The sequence below is a fragment of the Perognathus longimembris genome, chromosome 5, assembly GCF_023159225.1.
Source record: "Perognathus longimembris pacificus isolate PPM17 chromosome 5, ASM2315922v1, whole genome shotgun sequence".
NCBI classification, from domain to species: Eukaryota; Metazoa; Chordata; class Mammalia; order Rodentia; family Heteromyidae; genus Perognathus; species Perognathus longimembris.
Window position 1 is genome coordinate 87628387 of NC_063165.1, and position 19337 is coordinate 87647723.

At 36.9% G+C, this 19337-nt stretch overlaps 1 protein-coding gene across 2 annotated transcripts in view; it reads right to left on the reverse strand.

The window, feature by feature from the left end:
• Positions 1–5232: 5232 nt before the first annotated feature.
• The window catches only part of Cep120 (centrosomal protein 120), a 58599-nt gene continuing 44494 nt past the window's right edge, over positions 5233–19337 (reverse strand). For both annotated transcript variants that reach the window (XM_048347287.1, XM_048347288.1), the window contains exons 19-21: positions 19220–19318; positions 8171–8316; positions 5233–6954 (exon numbers count right to left, since the gene is read on the reverse strand). In XM_048347287.1, the coding sequence (XP_048203244.1) occupies positions 6720–6954; positions 8171–8316; positions 19220–19318 (480 nt within the window). In that variant the 3' untranslated portion in view covers positions 5233–6719. The remainder of the gene's footprint in view (positions 6955–8170; positions 8317–19219; positions 19319–19337) is intronic.

Consider the following 19337-nt stretch of genomic DNA (forward strand, 5'->3'; position numbering starts at 1 on the left):
CCAACTTTGTCCACCCTACCACTCTGTCGGGGTCTTTAGCCCCCCGCGCTCCCCTGACCCACGGGAGACACAGGGAAGGTATGCCCCGACCGGATGAGACAAGAAAGGAGAAGGGTTGGCAGGCTGCCCGCACCCAGCCCTCCCTCACCGGAGGACAATCAGACGGCCTGGGAGTCAAGTCGGCGCAAGATCTCGTTTATTGGGGAAGTACGTGCCACTCATATAAGGCACAGGAGCCAATCAGGTTTAAGATTGGCAGGAAGGGGAGGCATGAGCTGTCCATCAAGGGCGGAAGAGCCGGGTTGTCACAGACCACAGAACCGCTTCCGGGTTATCACCCAAGACACTTGTAGCAGCTGTGCGTTGTTGTTAGGCGCTGCCATCTTAGCCACACGTGGCCCCAAGACTGAGAAACAAGCAGGGCCAGCTAGTTGACTTCCAGGTGTGCCCCACACCACTCCATTTAGCTTAACATTTGATTAGGTATAAAAACTATGCCCAATATAGGCAACTGCTGAAAATAACAGCCCCCCCAAAATTACTTATCTTATTGTTACAGAATAAAGAAAAAGATTGTTTTGATGGTAGCCAACTACTTTCTAGGTGTACTGGACAATAAATAGATTTTTTTAAAGGTCTTTAAACTCTACTTCTTCCATTTGCATGTGATGAGCATCTAATCGGAGGCTCTTCTCTGGTCATAGGTGTGATATCAAGTCTAGTATCCGATACTCTTACTGAATTTAAGAAAAGTCTCCTTTTGACATAAAATGCATAACATTAGCATAATTACAGAGATTTTACTAATAATGCTGGGATTGGAAACTTGTCTATTCTGCAACTAACATTGGTAGTGCGGTCAAAGTATAAGAAGAAAAAAATGTACAATGCTATTTCATTGATTCTTTACTTTTGATTACACTTAATAAGGTTTTCACATTTTCTATTTTTTAATCTTTAATTAGATGTAAAAAGAGTTTCATTCAACATGTCAACTTATGAGTATACTGCAACTTGACTGGTGTCCCTCCTCCCTCGCCCTTATTTGCTTGGTGGTACTGGGGTTTGATCTCAAGGCCTCAAACTTAACTCAGGCTGAATGCTCAGCTGACACTCTACATGGGCCATGGCTCCAGCCTGTGCTCTAGTGTGTCTGTCTGTCCGTGAGTTTGCTGGTATTGTAATTTTAACTTGGGACTTCAAACTCTTGCTCAGCTTTACACTGATGGCTTATGCTCTATCACTTGAGCCACACCTCCAGTTCTGGCTTTTTGCTGATTAGAGATAAGAGTCTCTTGGATTTGGGCCAGTTATGAAACACTATCCTCAGATAGATCCTTAGCCTCCTGAGTAGATAGGATTACAAGAGTGAGCCAGTAGATAGGATTATAAGAGTGAGCCACTAGCACCTGGCTTGGCTTGTGCTCTTGATCATATGAAAATGGTATAGATCCTCATTACACACACTCACAAAATTTTTTTTGGTACCTGTCTTGGAGCTTGAACTCAGGGTCTGGGCACTGAGCACTGTCCCTCAGGTTTTTTGCTCTACCACTTGAATTACAGCTCCACTTCTGACTTTGGTGGGCAACTAGAGATAAGAATGGACTTCCCTGCCTGGGCTGGTATTCTCAAGGGGCTAAGATTACACGTATGAACTATAAATGCTGGCTACCTTCAGAATTTATTAGTAACAAAAATAAATGTAAATTTCTAAGACACCATAAAAGAATGTAAACTTGGTAATTTACAAACAAATCACTGCAATATATGTAAAAATATATACATAATATAGATATATTTTTGAATGGACAATTCCCACTTGACCCAGTAAAATAAGCAGCTCATTCTTTTTTGGAGGAGGTGTGACTATTGCACTGTGAACTTTTGTGCTTGCTAGACAGGTACTCTATCACTTCAGTCATGCCGCCAGACATTTCCATTTTATATTCCACCTGAGTAGCTAGAATTACAGATGGGTACTACTCTAGATAACTTTTTGCCTGCACTGGCCTCAACTGATAAACTCCCCCACCTCTGACCTGGAATTATAGGTGTGACCACCAGGAATTTGTATTTCCTAACTAGATGTGATAATCAGGTGGGCACCGCTATCAGGATGCTCAAAGTTTCATGCTGCATGTTAATGCCTTACCTTCTCCATCGAGACTTGACACATCTACTTCACAGTAATTGCATTTTATGTATAATCTGAACTGTACAAACATTAATCTTCCTTGAGATTCACAATTTCTCTCAAGAAGACAGATTACAGGAAGTCTTACAAATGTAACTAGTGTGTTTTTAATGATGCCTTTGGTCCTAATTCCATCTTTTCATTAATATATTTGCTGAAGAAGTGAACGATACATTGTGACTTACCAGACATAGACTCTCTTACACAGTTGTGTAAATATTAACTTACTTGTGCAATAATGTCAAAGTACAACAGTGAAGTCTTACTTTGTCTCAGCCAACTTTTAATTTAAACTACTGGGGAAGGGTCAGCATTCACTCAATGGATCCACATGCTATTAAGTAGCTACTATGTTAATTGCGAAGGGTTCATTATCCATAAGCAATTTGGAAAAGAAAAAAATACTTATCTACATATTTGTGGATGAAGTTGTTTCCAAGAGAAATTACAAACAGGTCCTATTTTAGGTTTCTTATCTTTGGAATGACAGGTTTAACATTCTTCAAACCTTAAGAATATAATGACTATATCTTTTTAAAAGCCTCTAAGGACCATTGTACATTAATGAGAGAGTCAGTAAATTATCTATAAATTAATCTTTCTAAACAGATCTCAAACCTGTTCAACTTGAATGCTAAACTTCTAAGTTTCTACTTCCATTTCATACCCAAAAGGATTATATCTGTAAAAACATTTATAAAGAAAACACAAATACACCCCCAGAGAAGCAGATAAAAGGAGACCAAAGTTACATTCTTACCATCAATGGAGTCTAATTTGATACCACACAGAGATTGGGGAAGAAAATCAGTGAATGAATTGTTCTTTAGGTTTCAGTGAAAAACTTGAGTATTTAAACAATTGTTTCTCTTTTGCTACTTAGACCAACATAGATGAGTTCAATCTTTGTCTCAGAAGTCAAAGGCCCACTGGCTAGAAGAAAACATACCTGAGTTTAGAACAGGTGGCAGAAAAACTACACACTATTATGTCTAGGCTCCTTGGGTAATGCAGTGACTGTCACAATACAAATATCAAAGATGGATTTAAAATCATAATTCAAAATCATTCAACACTCTCAAAGAAATAATTTAATCAGTTAACACCATCAACAAACAACAGGACTACCTACCACCAACAAAAAATGAACTAATTTAGGGAAGTAGTCATCTCCTGAAAAAAACAAAAAACTCTTGAAATTTGTATCTATAGTTGAACTATGCTAAATTTAAAATCAACAACATTTTATGTAAGAGATTTAAGCACTGTGGATTTTGGTATGAAGAGAAGTTCTGTAACCAATTCCCGGAGTCTACCAAGGGACCATGGCACTGCCTGGGTACCACTATGGTAGAAAACTAGATAGATCTGGTCTGCGTCCTCACAGGACGTACACATGTTCTGGTTACTATGTCTCTGATCATCCCCAAACCCTAGGAAAGACATGGAAAAGCATGTAACTCTGATGACAGTGGTATGACATATGCCTTGTATCAATGATCTATTTTCAGCATCAGGATTGCTCAGCGGTATTACAGAAGATGATAACCTACTTTTCACTGATATTTCAAGTCAGTGATTTAGGAGTTAAGCCTATTTTTTTTTTTTTTTTTTTGGCCAGTCCTGGCTTGGGCTCAGGGCATGAGCACTGCCCCTGGCTTCTTTTTTGCTCAAGGCTAACACTCTACCACTTGAGCCATAGTGCCACTTCCGGCTTTTTCTGTTTGTCGTGCTGAGGAATCGAACCCAGGGCTTCATGAATGCAAGGCAAGCACTTTACCACTAAGTCATACTCCCAGCCCCCAAGCCTATTCTTTTTTTTTTTGGCCAGTCCTGGGCCTTGAACTCAGGGCCTGAGCACTGTCCCTGGCTTCTTCCCGCTCAAGGCTAGCACTCTGCCACTTGAGCCACAGCGCCGCTTCTGGCCGTTTTCTGTATATGTGGTGCTGGGGGAATCGAACCTAGGGCCTCGTGTATCCGAGGCAGGCACTCTTGCCACTAGGCTATATCCCCAGCCCCCCCCCCCCAAGCCTATTCTTACGATAAAAATTATGCTCTTATGTTGGTCTTCTCCATGTTTGTTATATACTATACTTTTCAAACTGTCATAGAGAAACAGCTTCTTAATATCTTTAAATTTTAAAAATCAAATCTGGGATTCCCTTAATATGGGCAAACTCACAGTATACTCTAAAATGGTGATTTAAAAACTGGTGATTAACAAATGGTACATAAATTATATCAGTGAGAAAAAATCATTTTAGTCAAGGCAGACATAACAGTAGTGTCCCTAACCACCAGAGGTCCCTTCCTTCAGACTCCCAGGAACCAGGACAGGCCGTTCCGGATTGATCACAGGTAAGCTCACTGTGTGCACTCAGGTTTAGGCTGGGAGGTATCTGAATTGAACAGTATGCAGAGGAGAAAATCATCTTGACAGGCTAGGCTGCCTCCTGTTCACTGAGCTCCTGTTCACAGAGCTTATTGTACCTTACTTAAATCACACTCACTACCCACAATTGCTTGAAGTAACCAGAACTTGATTCCAGATAGAAATTACTAGGACATCTTCCTAAAGGAACTCTTAAAAATTTCTGTACACATAGTAGTAGGTACACCCAGCAGACATAACACCTCTCTCGGGCAGTCTGTGCTAGCCTTGATGTGGAAACGGCACTTTATGAAATTTGAAGGGTAAATTTTATTTAATCCTAAAATAGGTGAAAAAGGTCTCCTATTACATGTAGTAATTAGAAAACTTACACACTCACCCAGTGAGGTCAGACTTGTTAATGCACTGGCATCCTGTAACAACTTGGCAAAGCACTCAGTGTAAACACAGAAAATGCTACTCACTAATGTGTGTGGCTGTTGCTGGAAGATTACTATAAAAGATTGTTAAAATTTCAGACTCAGTTCATTTTTAGAAACTTTTATACATGTAGGCACTGAGATAAAAATACATTGACTTGAAAAGGAAGAGCCAAATACTTTGTCCAGTTTGTTTTGACACGAAAACAGACTACTAACTCAACTATACATACAATTATGATTTTATTTGTTACAATAGCCAGAGATAGCTTTCCAGAAGGTACAATAAACCACACAACCATTTTAGAAAAGTCTGTTCTCTTTTTTTTAAATCTAAGGCCCCCTCTAGTGTTTCGAACAGTATAGGCATCACACAGTCCAACACAAAGAACACTTTCGTTCAATTCCTGCAGCACAAAATCAACAACAGAAAATATTGAACCATAATTCATACCTCAAATTCCTGCTATGATTAACTGAGTCTTTATCCTCTCATTCAATAACTTCTGTTATTGTCAGGTTTTTACAAAATTAAACTTCATTAGTAGGGAGTATATATACCTACACACACGTATATGTGAGATAGGGCTTTAGTTTCCAATAACTATACTCGAAAGTAATAGAGAATTTAGCATTACCAGATAATCTATTCTGTTTTATCAGTTAGTGGTAGATAGTAGTAATACTTCCTAAAACATAGACTTAATGTAATTTGAGAATTTCCCAAGCACCTTTGTCAGTTCTGTGTCGTGTGTGTGCTGTAGTGCTGAGAACCAACTCTGGCTCTGAAGAACGTGACAGGAAGGAGCTCTTCGACTTTACATAGACATGATACTGTGGAATTCAGGGACGTAATTGCATGTGCTTTTCAAAGACTGATTAATATTAGAGGGAGTAAAAAAAAAAAAAATCAAACAAACCCAGTTCAGCTTCACTTTGTTTTTCCAGCTAAAGCCTTTGTATGTCTGTTTCCATATTCTATTACAGAAGGCTTAACAGCTAGTATTTGTATTACTGGAAAAGAAAATAAAAATCTCCAATTGAACAAAAGCAGATATTGCAGCCTTGAGCAGGAGACTAACAGAGAAGATGATTGAGTACATTGACAATCTGACATTCAAAAGCTCTTAAGACAAGCCTAAAACATATAACTGCATTTAGACAATGATGAATTTGCCATCCGGTCTGTGATATGGCTTCTCTGCACTGATGCTGCTGTTTTCAAGCTTGTCATTTGTAAATAGTACATGTTAAAGGAAAAAGACAGGTCACATAAAATTGAGTTAAAAAAAAAAAACAGCTACATTAACAGCTGGCCTCAGTTTTTATGGTATCTACAATCAAATGGAATAAGACCAGCATCTTTAAAGTGCAACATATAATCTTGAACATAAAAAACTCTACAACTGGAAATCACTGAGGCCATTTCTCCTACAAATTTAATGAAAAGCTGTTTTGAAAGTTAGCCATCTAAACTGAGAAACACTGTGAAGAGTCATTTTAAATGAGTATATAAAATGTGATTACAAATAAAACCAGCATGGGAAAGGTAGCATAAAGCAAATGAAATAAATACTGTACAGTAATATATAAAATCCAGCTTATAAAAACTGAATGGAGCATTTAAAAATATTTATTTTCTCTACTTTTGAGTATTAAAATGAAATTAAAATTTAGGCCTGGAGTCTCTATAGAGACTTTCCAAATGTTATTAATTACTGGCACTGTTTTTAGTCAAAACTTCTCTGATCTGCCGGTCCAGCTCACTTATGATTCGGTCCTCATGATTGTACACACCCGTCCGCATTAGAGTGTCCCTTTCCTCTATCAGCCGGGTCAGGTAGTCATCCAGGCCTTCCTCCTGTGCAGAGCCGTGTGGACCACCCAGCCCTCTACTTGCAATCACACTGGAATCCGGGTTCTGTTTTTGTTCTTGCTGCCTTAACCTGAAAAGTAAACAACAACAGCCACTCTAGCAAGCAACAAATACTGTTTTAGTTTGAACAGCACAATTAAAAAGATTAAAAGGTTTTAGTAATATTTTCAGGAAAAAGCCAAAATCAATGTATCACTTGACTAGCCAGAGTCTGAGTATTTATTAAATAGAGTTTAAAAAACAAATTTTTCTAGTTACAAAAATACATGAAAAGAAGTAGGTGTGGTGGTACATGCTTATAATCCCAGCCCTTAGGAGTTTGAGGTAGGATAGAGGCTAGTCTGAGCTATATAAAAAGACTATATCTAAGCAAACACAAAACAAAAATAACTTACGAAAAGTCTATTTTAGAGTTGGTATTGGTAAAGAAAATAAAGTTCTTCAATTTTCTCCAGAAAACCAAAATGTGTAATATTTAATTTCTTTCAATTAAGATGAATATATGTGCGTTTTCTGAAAAGTTAGTGATACTGTGCGCACAATGCTGTACACTTCTATTTGCACTCACTTTGTAGTAAAGTTCCCCCACCTCGTGTCTTCTAACAGCTCACAGTGCGCGTCATTAGATGCACCACTACTTCATTACCTTTGTGCTTTCTAAGTTGTAATTACATCTTTCTTATTTGAATATATTTTTTTCCTTTAAATTTGTTCAATGACTAAGTATTCCAAAGAGATTTGGGAGCAGTGCAGCTAATCAAGAAAAGTCTACACTATGAATAGGAACTAATTTTATATCTAATTACTTACAGAAAGTAAAAATCTAAAATCATAAATGCCTGTTTTAAGAGGCATGCATGCAAAGCAGGTGCTGCTTTAGGAGTTGGGTATTTTCAACAGAATATTGTAATTATAGTACCTTGAACATGGGAGGAACATGGAAGGTAACAGTAACCTGGGAACCTCAGCAGATAGAGAGAGGCAAAAGGATAGTTAAGTTTTTGGACTAGCCTGGGCTACATAGAGAATACACAGCACTGAAACCAAACAAAAGCTGTGTACTAAGCACTTTGATGACTTAAATGAAGATGGTATTTCTGCATATAAAATTTGTTAATCATAAGAAAGTTAATTTTATTAACATCTTAATATACTTTATGTACAATCTACTTTACTCTTGAGCTCTAAAACTCTACTTTTCCTGATTAGGAAAGACCTAATTAAAAGGTTGCCCTATTAGAATTTTTATTTCGTAAAACAAAAGCAATCTCTTTTAAGTATTATACCTATTCAATTCATTTCTTATATCCAACAACTCTTGTTGCTCTGTCTTCACTGTGTCTTTTTCCTCTGCAGCGAGGTAACGCAGCCGCATCTGGTCCAGTTCTTCTTGCTGCTTTTTAAGACGAGCCATTTGACTCTCTTGCTCCCTCTTGAAAGAAACAACAGTCAGACAGATGTCAGAAATATACATATATTTCATAAGAGAATGACTTGTGGTTGTACTTGATATAGCCACGAAATGCCAACTGAGTCAAATGTAATTTAGAAATCCCAAACTTTCTCTAGATATTATTTAAATGTCTTCTTGCAATTACAATCATTCATGATACAACTGGTGACTGAGGTTAACTAAATGTCATGGGATTAACAAGTTTAAAGCCAGAGAGCAGCATGTTGCACTGAAACCCTTTGTACAATTACTTAAAAATAACAAACACAAAGAAGCAATCATCCTATTTTAAAGATCATCTTACAAAACAGTAGGAAGAAAATGAAAGAAAGCAGTGAATAGCAAATGATTATGCTAAGATATAAAAAATTTAATAACTACAAAAAATCCCTGGTCCCTAATTTCCACTTTGTCTCTAAAATGGTTTCCCACTTTTCCAGGCTCATTAAAAAAAAAAAAAAGGAGAATATGAAGGAAGGAGTGATTCTGTCCCTAAAGAAATGCACTTATTACTTGACTTATGAAATGGTAACTCTTTTGTGTATCACCTTAATAATAATAAAAATTTAAAAATCTACACATCCACTTTCTTCACAAGAGTCAAATAATATAGTTTAGCATGTATTTAAAAGAAATGAACAATTCTTGCAGAAGAACAGATAAAATTCTTAAAAAATATGCAATGTTCTACAAAATGGATATTCCATAATTTCTTCCATTAGTCTCAATTGCTAATATATCCTTACATCCTATGATCTAAATACAGGGCTCATGAACTCTACATGTTTCTTTACAGATAGTGTTTTTCTTTCTTTATAACAAAACTTCAAAGTGAGAGCCTAGTCAAAATAGATTTTATATATATATATATATATATATATATATATATATATATATATTTTTTTTTTTTTTTTTGGCCAGTCCTGGGCCTTGGACTCAGGGCCTGAGCACTGTCCCTGGCTTCTTCCCACTCTGCCACTTGAGCCACAGCGCCGCTTCTGGCCGTTTTCTGTATATGTGGTGCTGGGGAATCGAACCCAGGGCCTCGTGCATCCGAGGCAGGCACTCTTGCCACTAGGCCATATCCCCAGCCCAGATTTTATATATTTTAAAAATGTAAACTTAATGAATTATAATAAAAAATCATGAGCACTAAGTACATTTTGCTACATGTTTACAAAGTGAACCACTCATGTAATTACCACCCAGTGAAAAGATGATCAGAATCCCAGTCACATTTTCCTACTACCTGAATTCCGACATCACAGGTAAGTTTTGACTGTTCTGAGCTCTACATAGGGTTGTGTGGCATTTAATGCTTTGTGCTGGACTTCTTTCACTTTACAATGACTTCAAGATTCATTTGTATTGTTCTGTGTAGTTGGTTACTCATAGTATTAGAAGGCATTCCACTATATGAATATGCAATCTATTAACTCCAGTGTTCATTCCACTTTCCAATTTTACACTATAAATAGTACTGATGTGAAGATTACTATGCATGACATCTGATATGTGTCTATCTGCATCTTGATTGGTTACACCAGTAGTATTCAAATGGCTGGGACAGAAAGTATAGGAATTTCCACATTAGTAAATACTGCCAAACAGCCTACAAAGTAATCACACCAATTACTGTTCACAAGAGTGACTGGGTAAATACCTTTTTATTATTATTGCCAACATTTCCTATTCCTGTCATGCTTTTCTTTTTATTGAACAGAATGGTCCAAGTTTCTCTATCAATTGCATGTTGTATGGAGCTCTTCATTTTAAGAATTGATTCTGCCTACTCCACTACTCTTGGAGATATTTATGGTAACCTCTTGTAGCTTCATTTAGATCAACTACATAGCTAGTTATGAATAGTATATCAAGATTTGCCCCAATAAAGCTCTAAACAGCTAGAAAGGTAGCTAAACCTGTAATCCCAGATGTTTGAAAGGCAGAAGTTGGAGGATCAGTTTGAAGGCAGCCTAGAGAAAAAGAAGTTTTCAAGATTCCATTTCAACTAGTGGCTGGGAATACTGGTACCTGCCTGCTATTCCAGCCAGAAAGGAAGCATGCTGGCTGGGTGCAGATGTGTACACTTGCCGTCCCCTAAAACACAGGACAACAAAAGAAGGAGGCTCACAGTCCAGGCAAAGAGTAAAGCTCTACTTCAACAGTAACAAATGCACTGGGTGCCCATGCCTGCAATCCTACTCAGGAGCCAGATAGGAGGATCAAGATTTGATGCCAGTGTAAGCAGAAAAATCTACAAGACTCTTATCTCTCCAATTAACCACCAAAAACCTGGAAGTGAAGTTGTAGCTCAGTTGACAAGAGCTCTATCCTTGAGCAAAAAAAAAAAAAGCTCAGGGAAAGTGCTCAGGCTCTGAGGTTAAGCCCCAGAACTGACACAAACAAAGGAGGTGGCTGGAGGCATGGCTCAAAGTGGTAGGGGCACCTGCTTAGCAAACATGAGGACCTGAGTTCTATCTCCAGAAGACATTATTTCTCCCACTCCACAGGATCACTTCTGTCCATGTATGTATGAATTTGTCAAAGGAGGTGGCTGGAGCCATGGCTCAAAGTGGCAGGGGCACCTGCTTAGCAAACGTGAGGACCTGAGTTCTATCTCCAGGAGACATTATTTCTCCCACTCCACAGGATCACCTCTGTCCATGTATGTATGAATTTGTTTCACAATATATTGATGGCTGCAGCTCTTATGGCAGTGAAGTCTTGATATGTGATAGGGTAAGTAATTGATCGTTGGTTAGTCTTCAAAATTGAGCTATTTTTGGTTCCTGGGGCTTGGACTCAGGGCCTGAGCACTGTCCCTGCCTTCTTTGTGCTCAAGGCTAGCACTCTGCCACTTGAGCCACAGCGCCACTTCTGGCCATTTTCTGTATATGTGGTGCTGGGGAATTGAACCCAGGGCCTCATGTATACGAGGCAAGCACTCTTGCCACTAGGCCATATCCCCAGCCCCTGATCTTATTTTCTTTAAATATTTTTTGTCAGTTCTATAAGCAGGTTTTTCAAACTCACACCTACTTATTCGCACTATCTTCATCTCTTTTAAGTTTAGGAGTTCTCATCTTGTTCCCTTTTCAAGATTCCTAATACTAGTGGTCAGTGCCTCTTTCTGTCCTTGAAACACTTTTACAAAGAGGGTGACGAACATGGGTCCTGTCAAAAAAAATCTTTGACTTTGTTGATTTTTACTGTACACTTTCCTCCATTTCATTAATTTTTATTTCCTTCCATTTCATTTCCTTATAAACTAGGACACTGCCCCGCTGCGCCCCTGCCCCTCCCCCCCTCCCCCCCTCCCCCCCCCCCCCCTGCCCCTCCCCCCCCTCCCCCGGGTCCTGGGGCTTGAACTCAGGCCTGGACTCTGTCCTCTTGTGCTCAAGGCTAGCACTCTACCACTTGAGCTATAGAGCCACTTCCTGTTTTTTCTGAGTAGTTTATTGGAGGTAAGAGTCTCATGGACTTTTTTGCCTGGGCTCGCTTTGAACTGTGATCCTCTCTAGCACTCAGCTTATAGTAGGTTTTTAAAGAAGGTATTTATAGGATTTAAAAATTTTGTTTATTTTGTCATTGCAACTATAATTATAAATTTCCCTCTAGTACAGCTGATATACTGATATCAATTATACTTTCATTATTTCTCAGTTAAAAACATTTTCTAATTTCACTGTGGTGTTAACTTGCCCATTATTGGTAGCATGCTAAGTAATATGGAATCCTTGGGGATATTTATTATTAATTTCCATCTTATTTTCATTATGATCAGAAAACATTGTGAATTATAATTTTGTGAAATGTATTAGAAATTATGTTAATATATAATATGAGCAATTTGGTTAAATGTTCCTTATTCACTAGAAGATAATCTCCACTCTCAGCTTTTCCAATGAAGTTTTCTAGATATGCCAATAGTGAATTGTATTGTTTTAATATAGTATCTTTACCAATTTTCTGTTGATAGAGTTTTCAGGAGAAAGTTACGGCAAAATCTCCTGTCATTACCAACAACCCATTAGTTTTACTGATTTTCACTTTGTATAATTTGTGGCTATGCCACCAGGTACATACAAATGCAGAATTGTTATTCTGCTCATCATCAACTATGAAAATTGCTTTATTTCTCTTTTTATACAGTGCTTTGAGCTCTCCTCGATTTAGCAGTACTGGGGATTGAATTCAGGGCCTAAAGCCATAATTCCTTTTGCTTTAAGTTTGTTTTCATACAGTGCTTTGAGCTTTTGCCTCAGCTGGTCTCAAACCACAATCTTCCTAACCCTGCCTCCCTTGTAGCTGGGATTACAGGCATGTGCTACTACTCCTCCTGGCTAGACCAGCTCTTAGTTACGATTACACACACACACACAAATGTATATCATATATATACACATATGTGTATATACACACACATATATGTTAATAGTAACTAAGATAACATACATAATATATAATTGTTATACATCTATTTTATACTATCTGTTGTGAATTTTTATTTTATTTGCATTTCTCACTCAAGAAATACTTTGATTACTGTTTTTCTACAATCATTATTTCCTTTAGCTTAGCATTTAGTTTTCATTATCCTCTATTATGTATCAATGCTTTCATCTATAAAAATCCCTGTTTCATTTATTTCAGCTTTGCTGTGATAGATTCTTTTTCTGCTAGAATATTTATATTTTCAGAGAACTTTAAGTCTCAGGGTTGCTGTTGTTTTCAATACCTTAAGGATGTTATTCGATCTCATGAACTTCTTTACTTTCACAAAGTCATCTGTCAGTCTTACTTATCCTTGCTCCTTTAAAGGCAATATGTAAGTGTTCAATAAACATGAAAAAAAAGCTCAACTTCATTAGCAACAAGCTGAATGAAAACTGAAGTGATCAAAATGAAAATCTTAAGACCTCTAGTAACAGACAAATGTTGGCAATGATATGAAGGACAGGAACAATTATGCAATGTCTCTTGAAACTCATACCACCATGTTAGGAAAGAATTAGTAACTATTTAATGAAGAAAAAAAGGGTATTTGCTAGCACCAGAAACTCCACTTCTGAAACCGTTATTTGTAGAAGAAACATTCAGAAATATTCAGTGTTATTTTATTGTAAGAAAACCTAGGGGAAAATAACAAGCTCTATTAAAAAGATGGGCTGGTAGAGTAGCTAAAATGGTAGCAAGACAGAAGCCTTGAGTGCAAGCCCCAGTACCACAAACAAAAACAACAAAACTGTATAACTGTGGTATATTTATAGAGAATGATTCAATGTACAGGAAGATTAAAATCATAAAAATGAAGCAGTGCTGCTTACAGATACATTTTAAGATGTCTTACAATGAAAAGCAGATTCATGATAACTGAATACAATTTGGGACAATGGTTACCACTGGAAAGAGGAGAGAAGATGCAGCTGAGAAAGCTGCTTTGCACAGTTCCAAAGCATTGTAGTTCTTTTTTTTTTTTTTTTTTTTTTTGGCCAGTCCTGGGCCTTGGACTCAGGGCCTGAGCACCATCCCTGGCTTCTTCCCGCTCAAGGCTAGCACTCTGCCACTTGAGCCACAGCGCCGCTTCTGGCCGTTTTCTGTATATGTGGTGCTGGGGAATCGAACCTAGGGCCTCGTGTATCCGAGGCAGGCACTCTTGCCACTAGGCTATATCCCCAGCCCAGCATTGTAGTTCTTAAAGCAGAAGGTCGATGAGAAAAGTGTGAGAATCATCTCTCTGGAATTTGTATTTCAGTAACATAGTAATTATTTAAAAGGAAGAGAAAATATTCAGACAGAAATATATCAGATTATTATCTCTGGCTGAGAAGGGCATAGAATATTGGTATTTGTTATTTTCAATGTTGTATAGAACAATATTAATTTGCATTTTGTAGTAAGCTAAAGTATGACTTCATGTCAACAGCTTATTTAGCTTTAGGCTACTTTATAAAACTTGAAACATGTAAGAAAATTCTTTAAATGCTCTGAATTTTAGATCAAGCATGCAATATTAACAATAATCACACATATATGCAAAACTCAGAGGTTAATGAAAGAAATTCTCTCTACTGCCAGGTGCCCTGGGTTAAAGTCTCCTCAATCAAGTAAGTATAATCTTTATTTTGCCTTGGCGGCCTATAAATCCAGAGAAAAGATGTAAACATACATATACTAGACTAAACAGCGGCTAAAAAGCAGCCACTACTTACTCTCCCACTCACACATACCATGTAAGTCTGTGGGAAAACGTAGAACTAAACTAAGGAGCTCAAGTAAAGTTTTCTGAAAATAACCCAGAGCTGACAACTCAGTAGGAGGGCCTGGATGGTTTCAAGACACAGTTTTTAACCAAGACTTGGATCTCCAACTGTTTTCTTAAACCAAGATTTACATCCCATCCTTGGCTAAATTACTTATAAATTAATCAAATTAATTACCCTGAGTGGATAAGCTGGAAGCTGGATAAGATAGTGCTGATGTCAGCCGATGAAGTCTGTGTTGTTTTAACTAAATATATCAGCTTAGTTTTAAACAGATCTACTGTGCACAAATATGGTAAGGGACCCAACATCCTACCTACAATCTTAGTTCTGTTTCCTGCCCTGGGAACAAACAAATCTAGCTTTAATACATTTGACACAGTAAAAATGTTATGTTTTCTACAACAAATTTCTATTTTACAACAATGATTCATTTATTTTAAAAAAGCAGAAGCCCTTATTCTGGTTATATAAAACTACATTCTATAGTGTTCAATGTTTATATATATATATATATATATATACACATACATATTTATATATGTTATCTGCAACTTAAGGCTTAAGAGATAAAGTATTTGTGGATCAATTTCATTTTAGTATTTGAATTTAAAAATATTTCTAGTGTGTTTTCAAATTAGGGATTAAGAAAAAACAAAGTTGTCTACAAGGTATCTAACAAGTCTATTTTTTAGTGTTGTCCGAAGACACCAATCTCCAAATATGAGGGTATCATATCCTTGTTTCCTAAGTTAGGACTCATTTTATGTTACACTTATTTGGATATTACAACTATTCCTGTCTTGATTATAAAAGAAAACCTTCACAAAGCTCACAACTTGGAAACAGACTTTTATGGTTGTGAATCAGAAGTTAAATTTTCTTCTAAATAATTAGGTTATGATTTTTTAATTTACAAATTGACTTACTAGGTCACCTCTGAGTAATGGAAATCTCTGTTTAGACATTCTTTTGGCAATGGCTACCAAGCATTAGATCTTATTTCCAAGCTTTACCAGCTGGGTTTTGTCACTAACATTTATTAACAATCTCAGATATGGCTTTCTCTGTCTAATCCATACTACACAAATGTTTTGTATGACCCTCCAGAGGATTTTGATGTGACAAATTACTGGCAGAGATTATAGCCCGTGGCTATTCACCAGAGGCAATGTAAAATTAACATGGTACTAATCCAATTTAAACAAGAAGTTGCACAAACAATTCTCTGAACAAAAACAGAGAGACAATTCCAGTTTTACATCCAAACCTAATAAATGTGGTCTTAATAAAAAGAATTTTAAGGAAAAATTTGAAGCAATTTTCACACAGATGAAAGGTAGCGATTTGGTGAAGTTATTAACTTTAATCTTCCAAAAACAGCTAGTGGCAGAGCATAATTCACTGTAGAGATCCCAGGGTTTATTACTTTTCTTATGAAATTATTGCGTCATAATGCCAAACATGGTCTGCAAAACATCAATGATTCCTAGTGACCTTAAAATTTGTTTACAGTATTGCTTCTAAAGCATAATGTTTGTGGGATGAGGAATAAAAATGGTCCTCAATGTGAGAACAACAAACAACCCTGCACCAAGACTGAGCAGTTACTTTCTTTTCACGGGGTCTAAAAGTTTTGAAGAACCACTAGCTTAACAGTTTTCTTTCCTATACCAAGAGAAAGAAGGCATATGAAAATTAACTTGTCAAAGCTTTAATGGAATAGATAGTAGAAAGAATAAATTAAAAGTAGACGAGTAAAAGAATCCAGAAGAGAGCAAACAAGAGGGTGAATATGCTAAGGAGAATGAAGAAACGCCCTCACTAGCTTACCTATGTAACTGTACCTCTCTGTACATCACATTGGCAATAAAATTAATTTAAAAAAAAAAGGAGGTGATGACTATTTTACATTCAATATCTTCTTAAAAGAGATGACCTCAGCATTCCAGTTTAGCCAGAACACAAATTATGAGCTGGGGCAATACCATTTAGAACATTGTGACTCATGTTTTAAAACGACCTCTGCTGGACACCAGTGGCTCATACCCATAATCCTAGCTACTCAAGAGGCTAAGATCTGAGGACAGTGGTTCAAAGCCAGCCAGTGCAAAATTATCTGCTAGACTCATCATCCATTAATCACCAAAAGACGCATGTGGAGCTGTGGCCCAAGTGGTAGAGTGCTACTGTTGTGGAAATAAGCTCAGGGACAACAGTGAGGACCTGAGTTCAAGCTCCGGGACCAGCAACCCCCTCACCTCCACGGGTACATTTGTGCACACACACTCATTCATGTATGCACACACACACCACAACCAACTTTAAAAAGAGTGTAACCTACAATATATACATATGCACATTACTGCAACCTAAGTATCTTGGCATCATGACATTGAATTAGCTTCTTCTAAGTGATCTTAGTCACTTTGGTTTTCATGATCACTGGTCTGATAATATCAATTATGGCATTTACCTCACTAACTCATAACTACTTCATTCAATACACTTGTCTTTCTTGTTTCATTCTCCTTGAAATGCTTTCACTCCATAGTTTCTTTGGACTAAAACAATAAAATCATTAAAGGGATGCGGCCTGAATTCTGGTTAAAGAGTTTAATTCTATCACTTAACCACCTGTGTGACCACATGCAACCTAAATTCAAGTCTCAGGTTCTTTATTTATGAAATGGGGATACTACCTGCTACATAAAGATGTTTAATAGGATTAAATGAAAAAAAAATCAGAAGGGCTTATTTATCCCTGGGCACATAGCAAACCATTAATACTGTTTCAGCATCATAATGTTTGTTTTTAACTCTTTCTAGTTGTTGTGTTTCATTAGCTTTCCCTCATCTTTAACATTAAGAATTCTAGGTTCTATCTAACACAGCTTCAAATATCTCTGCAAAGGCTCATTTTTTTTTTTTAGCCCAATCATTTTCTCAACAGATGCGTTTATCTTACTACTTGCAGAATTTGTGTAAAAATTTAAATGTTCACATTTTCAGTCTTAGCTCTTTCCCACACTCCAATTGGTTTTTTAACAACTATATTTCCAGCAGTCAACACTTTCCAGATGCTACTGCTTGAGCCCTTGGCATTATCTTTGACAAGAATGTTCTTGGTGTTGTATTCCCATGGCTACCACTTACGTTCCTAGAGTAAGCTCTAAAATGGTATCTTCTGCACTTTATGAGACTACACTTCGTGACGAGCATGCTATTCACTATGTTTGTATTTCCCTACTACTTCCCTAAGTACACCTAATTTCACCATTAAAATTCCGACTACTCATCTAGTGCTTATCTATCGATGACAGGTTTTCTAAGTCCTGTGTGTTCTCCCCCTTCCCGAGTAATCTATATGCATAGTAAATACTACTGCCTTATTACTAAATTCCAAACTGTGGGCAAGGCTTATGTCTTCCTTATGTCAGTACCCTAGTGCAGTGTCTTTAATACAGGATGACCCAGTAATACAATAATGTCCATTATCAGCCTTGCCAATATTAAAATAACACACATTACCACTCTAATTTGAAAATCCAAGCCTTAAACCTTATGAGTGCCAATAAAAAGTCACAAGTAGTACACTCCACCTTCCCTCATTGTCTGGGTAGGAACACACAGAAATGTAAAAGACAAAACGAAACAAAAAAGCCCCAATCTTCTCCTAGACGATAAAAATGTATATGAAACAAAGAGCTTTAAAAATATGAAATCCAAAATACTTTTGGTCCCAAGCATTTTGAATAAGAGATACACAATCTGTATTTTCACTGTATATAGTATTATTTTATATTTATTGGATATCTACCCTGTCTTCATTTGTAATGCTTAGAATTTCAACTCACCTACATACCACATTAGCATGTGCTAACTTCACATAGTTGGGCAGTCCTTTACAAAGGTGGTAAGTGTCACCACAGTCATCACCCAAAGACAGCCATAGCATTCAATAATAACGGAGACAAATTAAGAAAAACACAAACCCAAAACTCACTATGTACCTAATATTCTGAATACAACTCACATAATAAAAAGCAAAATTTTAAAAAGTGAACCATTGCTAGTTCTTAAAACATTTTAGGTCAAGAAAACAACTTGCTCATGTTTTCTGCGACTTAATTGTTTGAAGAAATTAGCCACTAGCTGGAGGGGTTAAAAAAAAAAAAAGCAAGAATTCTCAAGTAAACTCATACCATGGTATAAGCTGTTAGTTGATTTCTTAACTGAATCATTATGTCTTCCCAGGAATAATGTTTTTAAATGTGTTTAACTTTGAGAAGATGCTTCCCCTCTCCCAAAGCACTGCCAATGGTAAGGGTAATACTAAGGAGGAAAGAAGTACTTGTTTATAAGTAAAAGTAAGAGGAATTATTTCTGAAAGATAACTGGCAATTGATTAAAAATAAAAAAGATCTAAAGGTCTTAGTTTTAATGATAAAAAAGGAGGATCTTATATATAACACATTTTAAAAAAGCTCTTAACTTAAAAAAAATAGCAGTGGATATTGAAAAGCAAACATCTGAACATAAAAAATGTTGTCAGACAGGAAAACTTGTAAAGAAACAGGGAAAAAGACAGAAAGAATAAGCCATAAACCACATACCTGTTTAAGTCTGGCAAGTTCTTTCAAAGCTCGTCCCCACTGCTGCTTATAATGGAGTTTAGACTTAGTTGCAGATTCCAATTTTCTTTCAAGTTCAACCTAACAGTGATTAAAATCG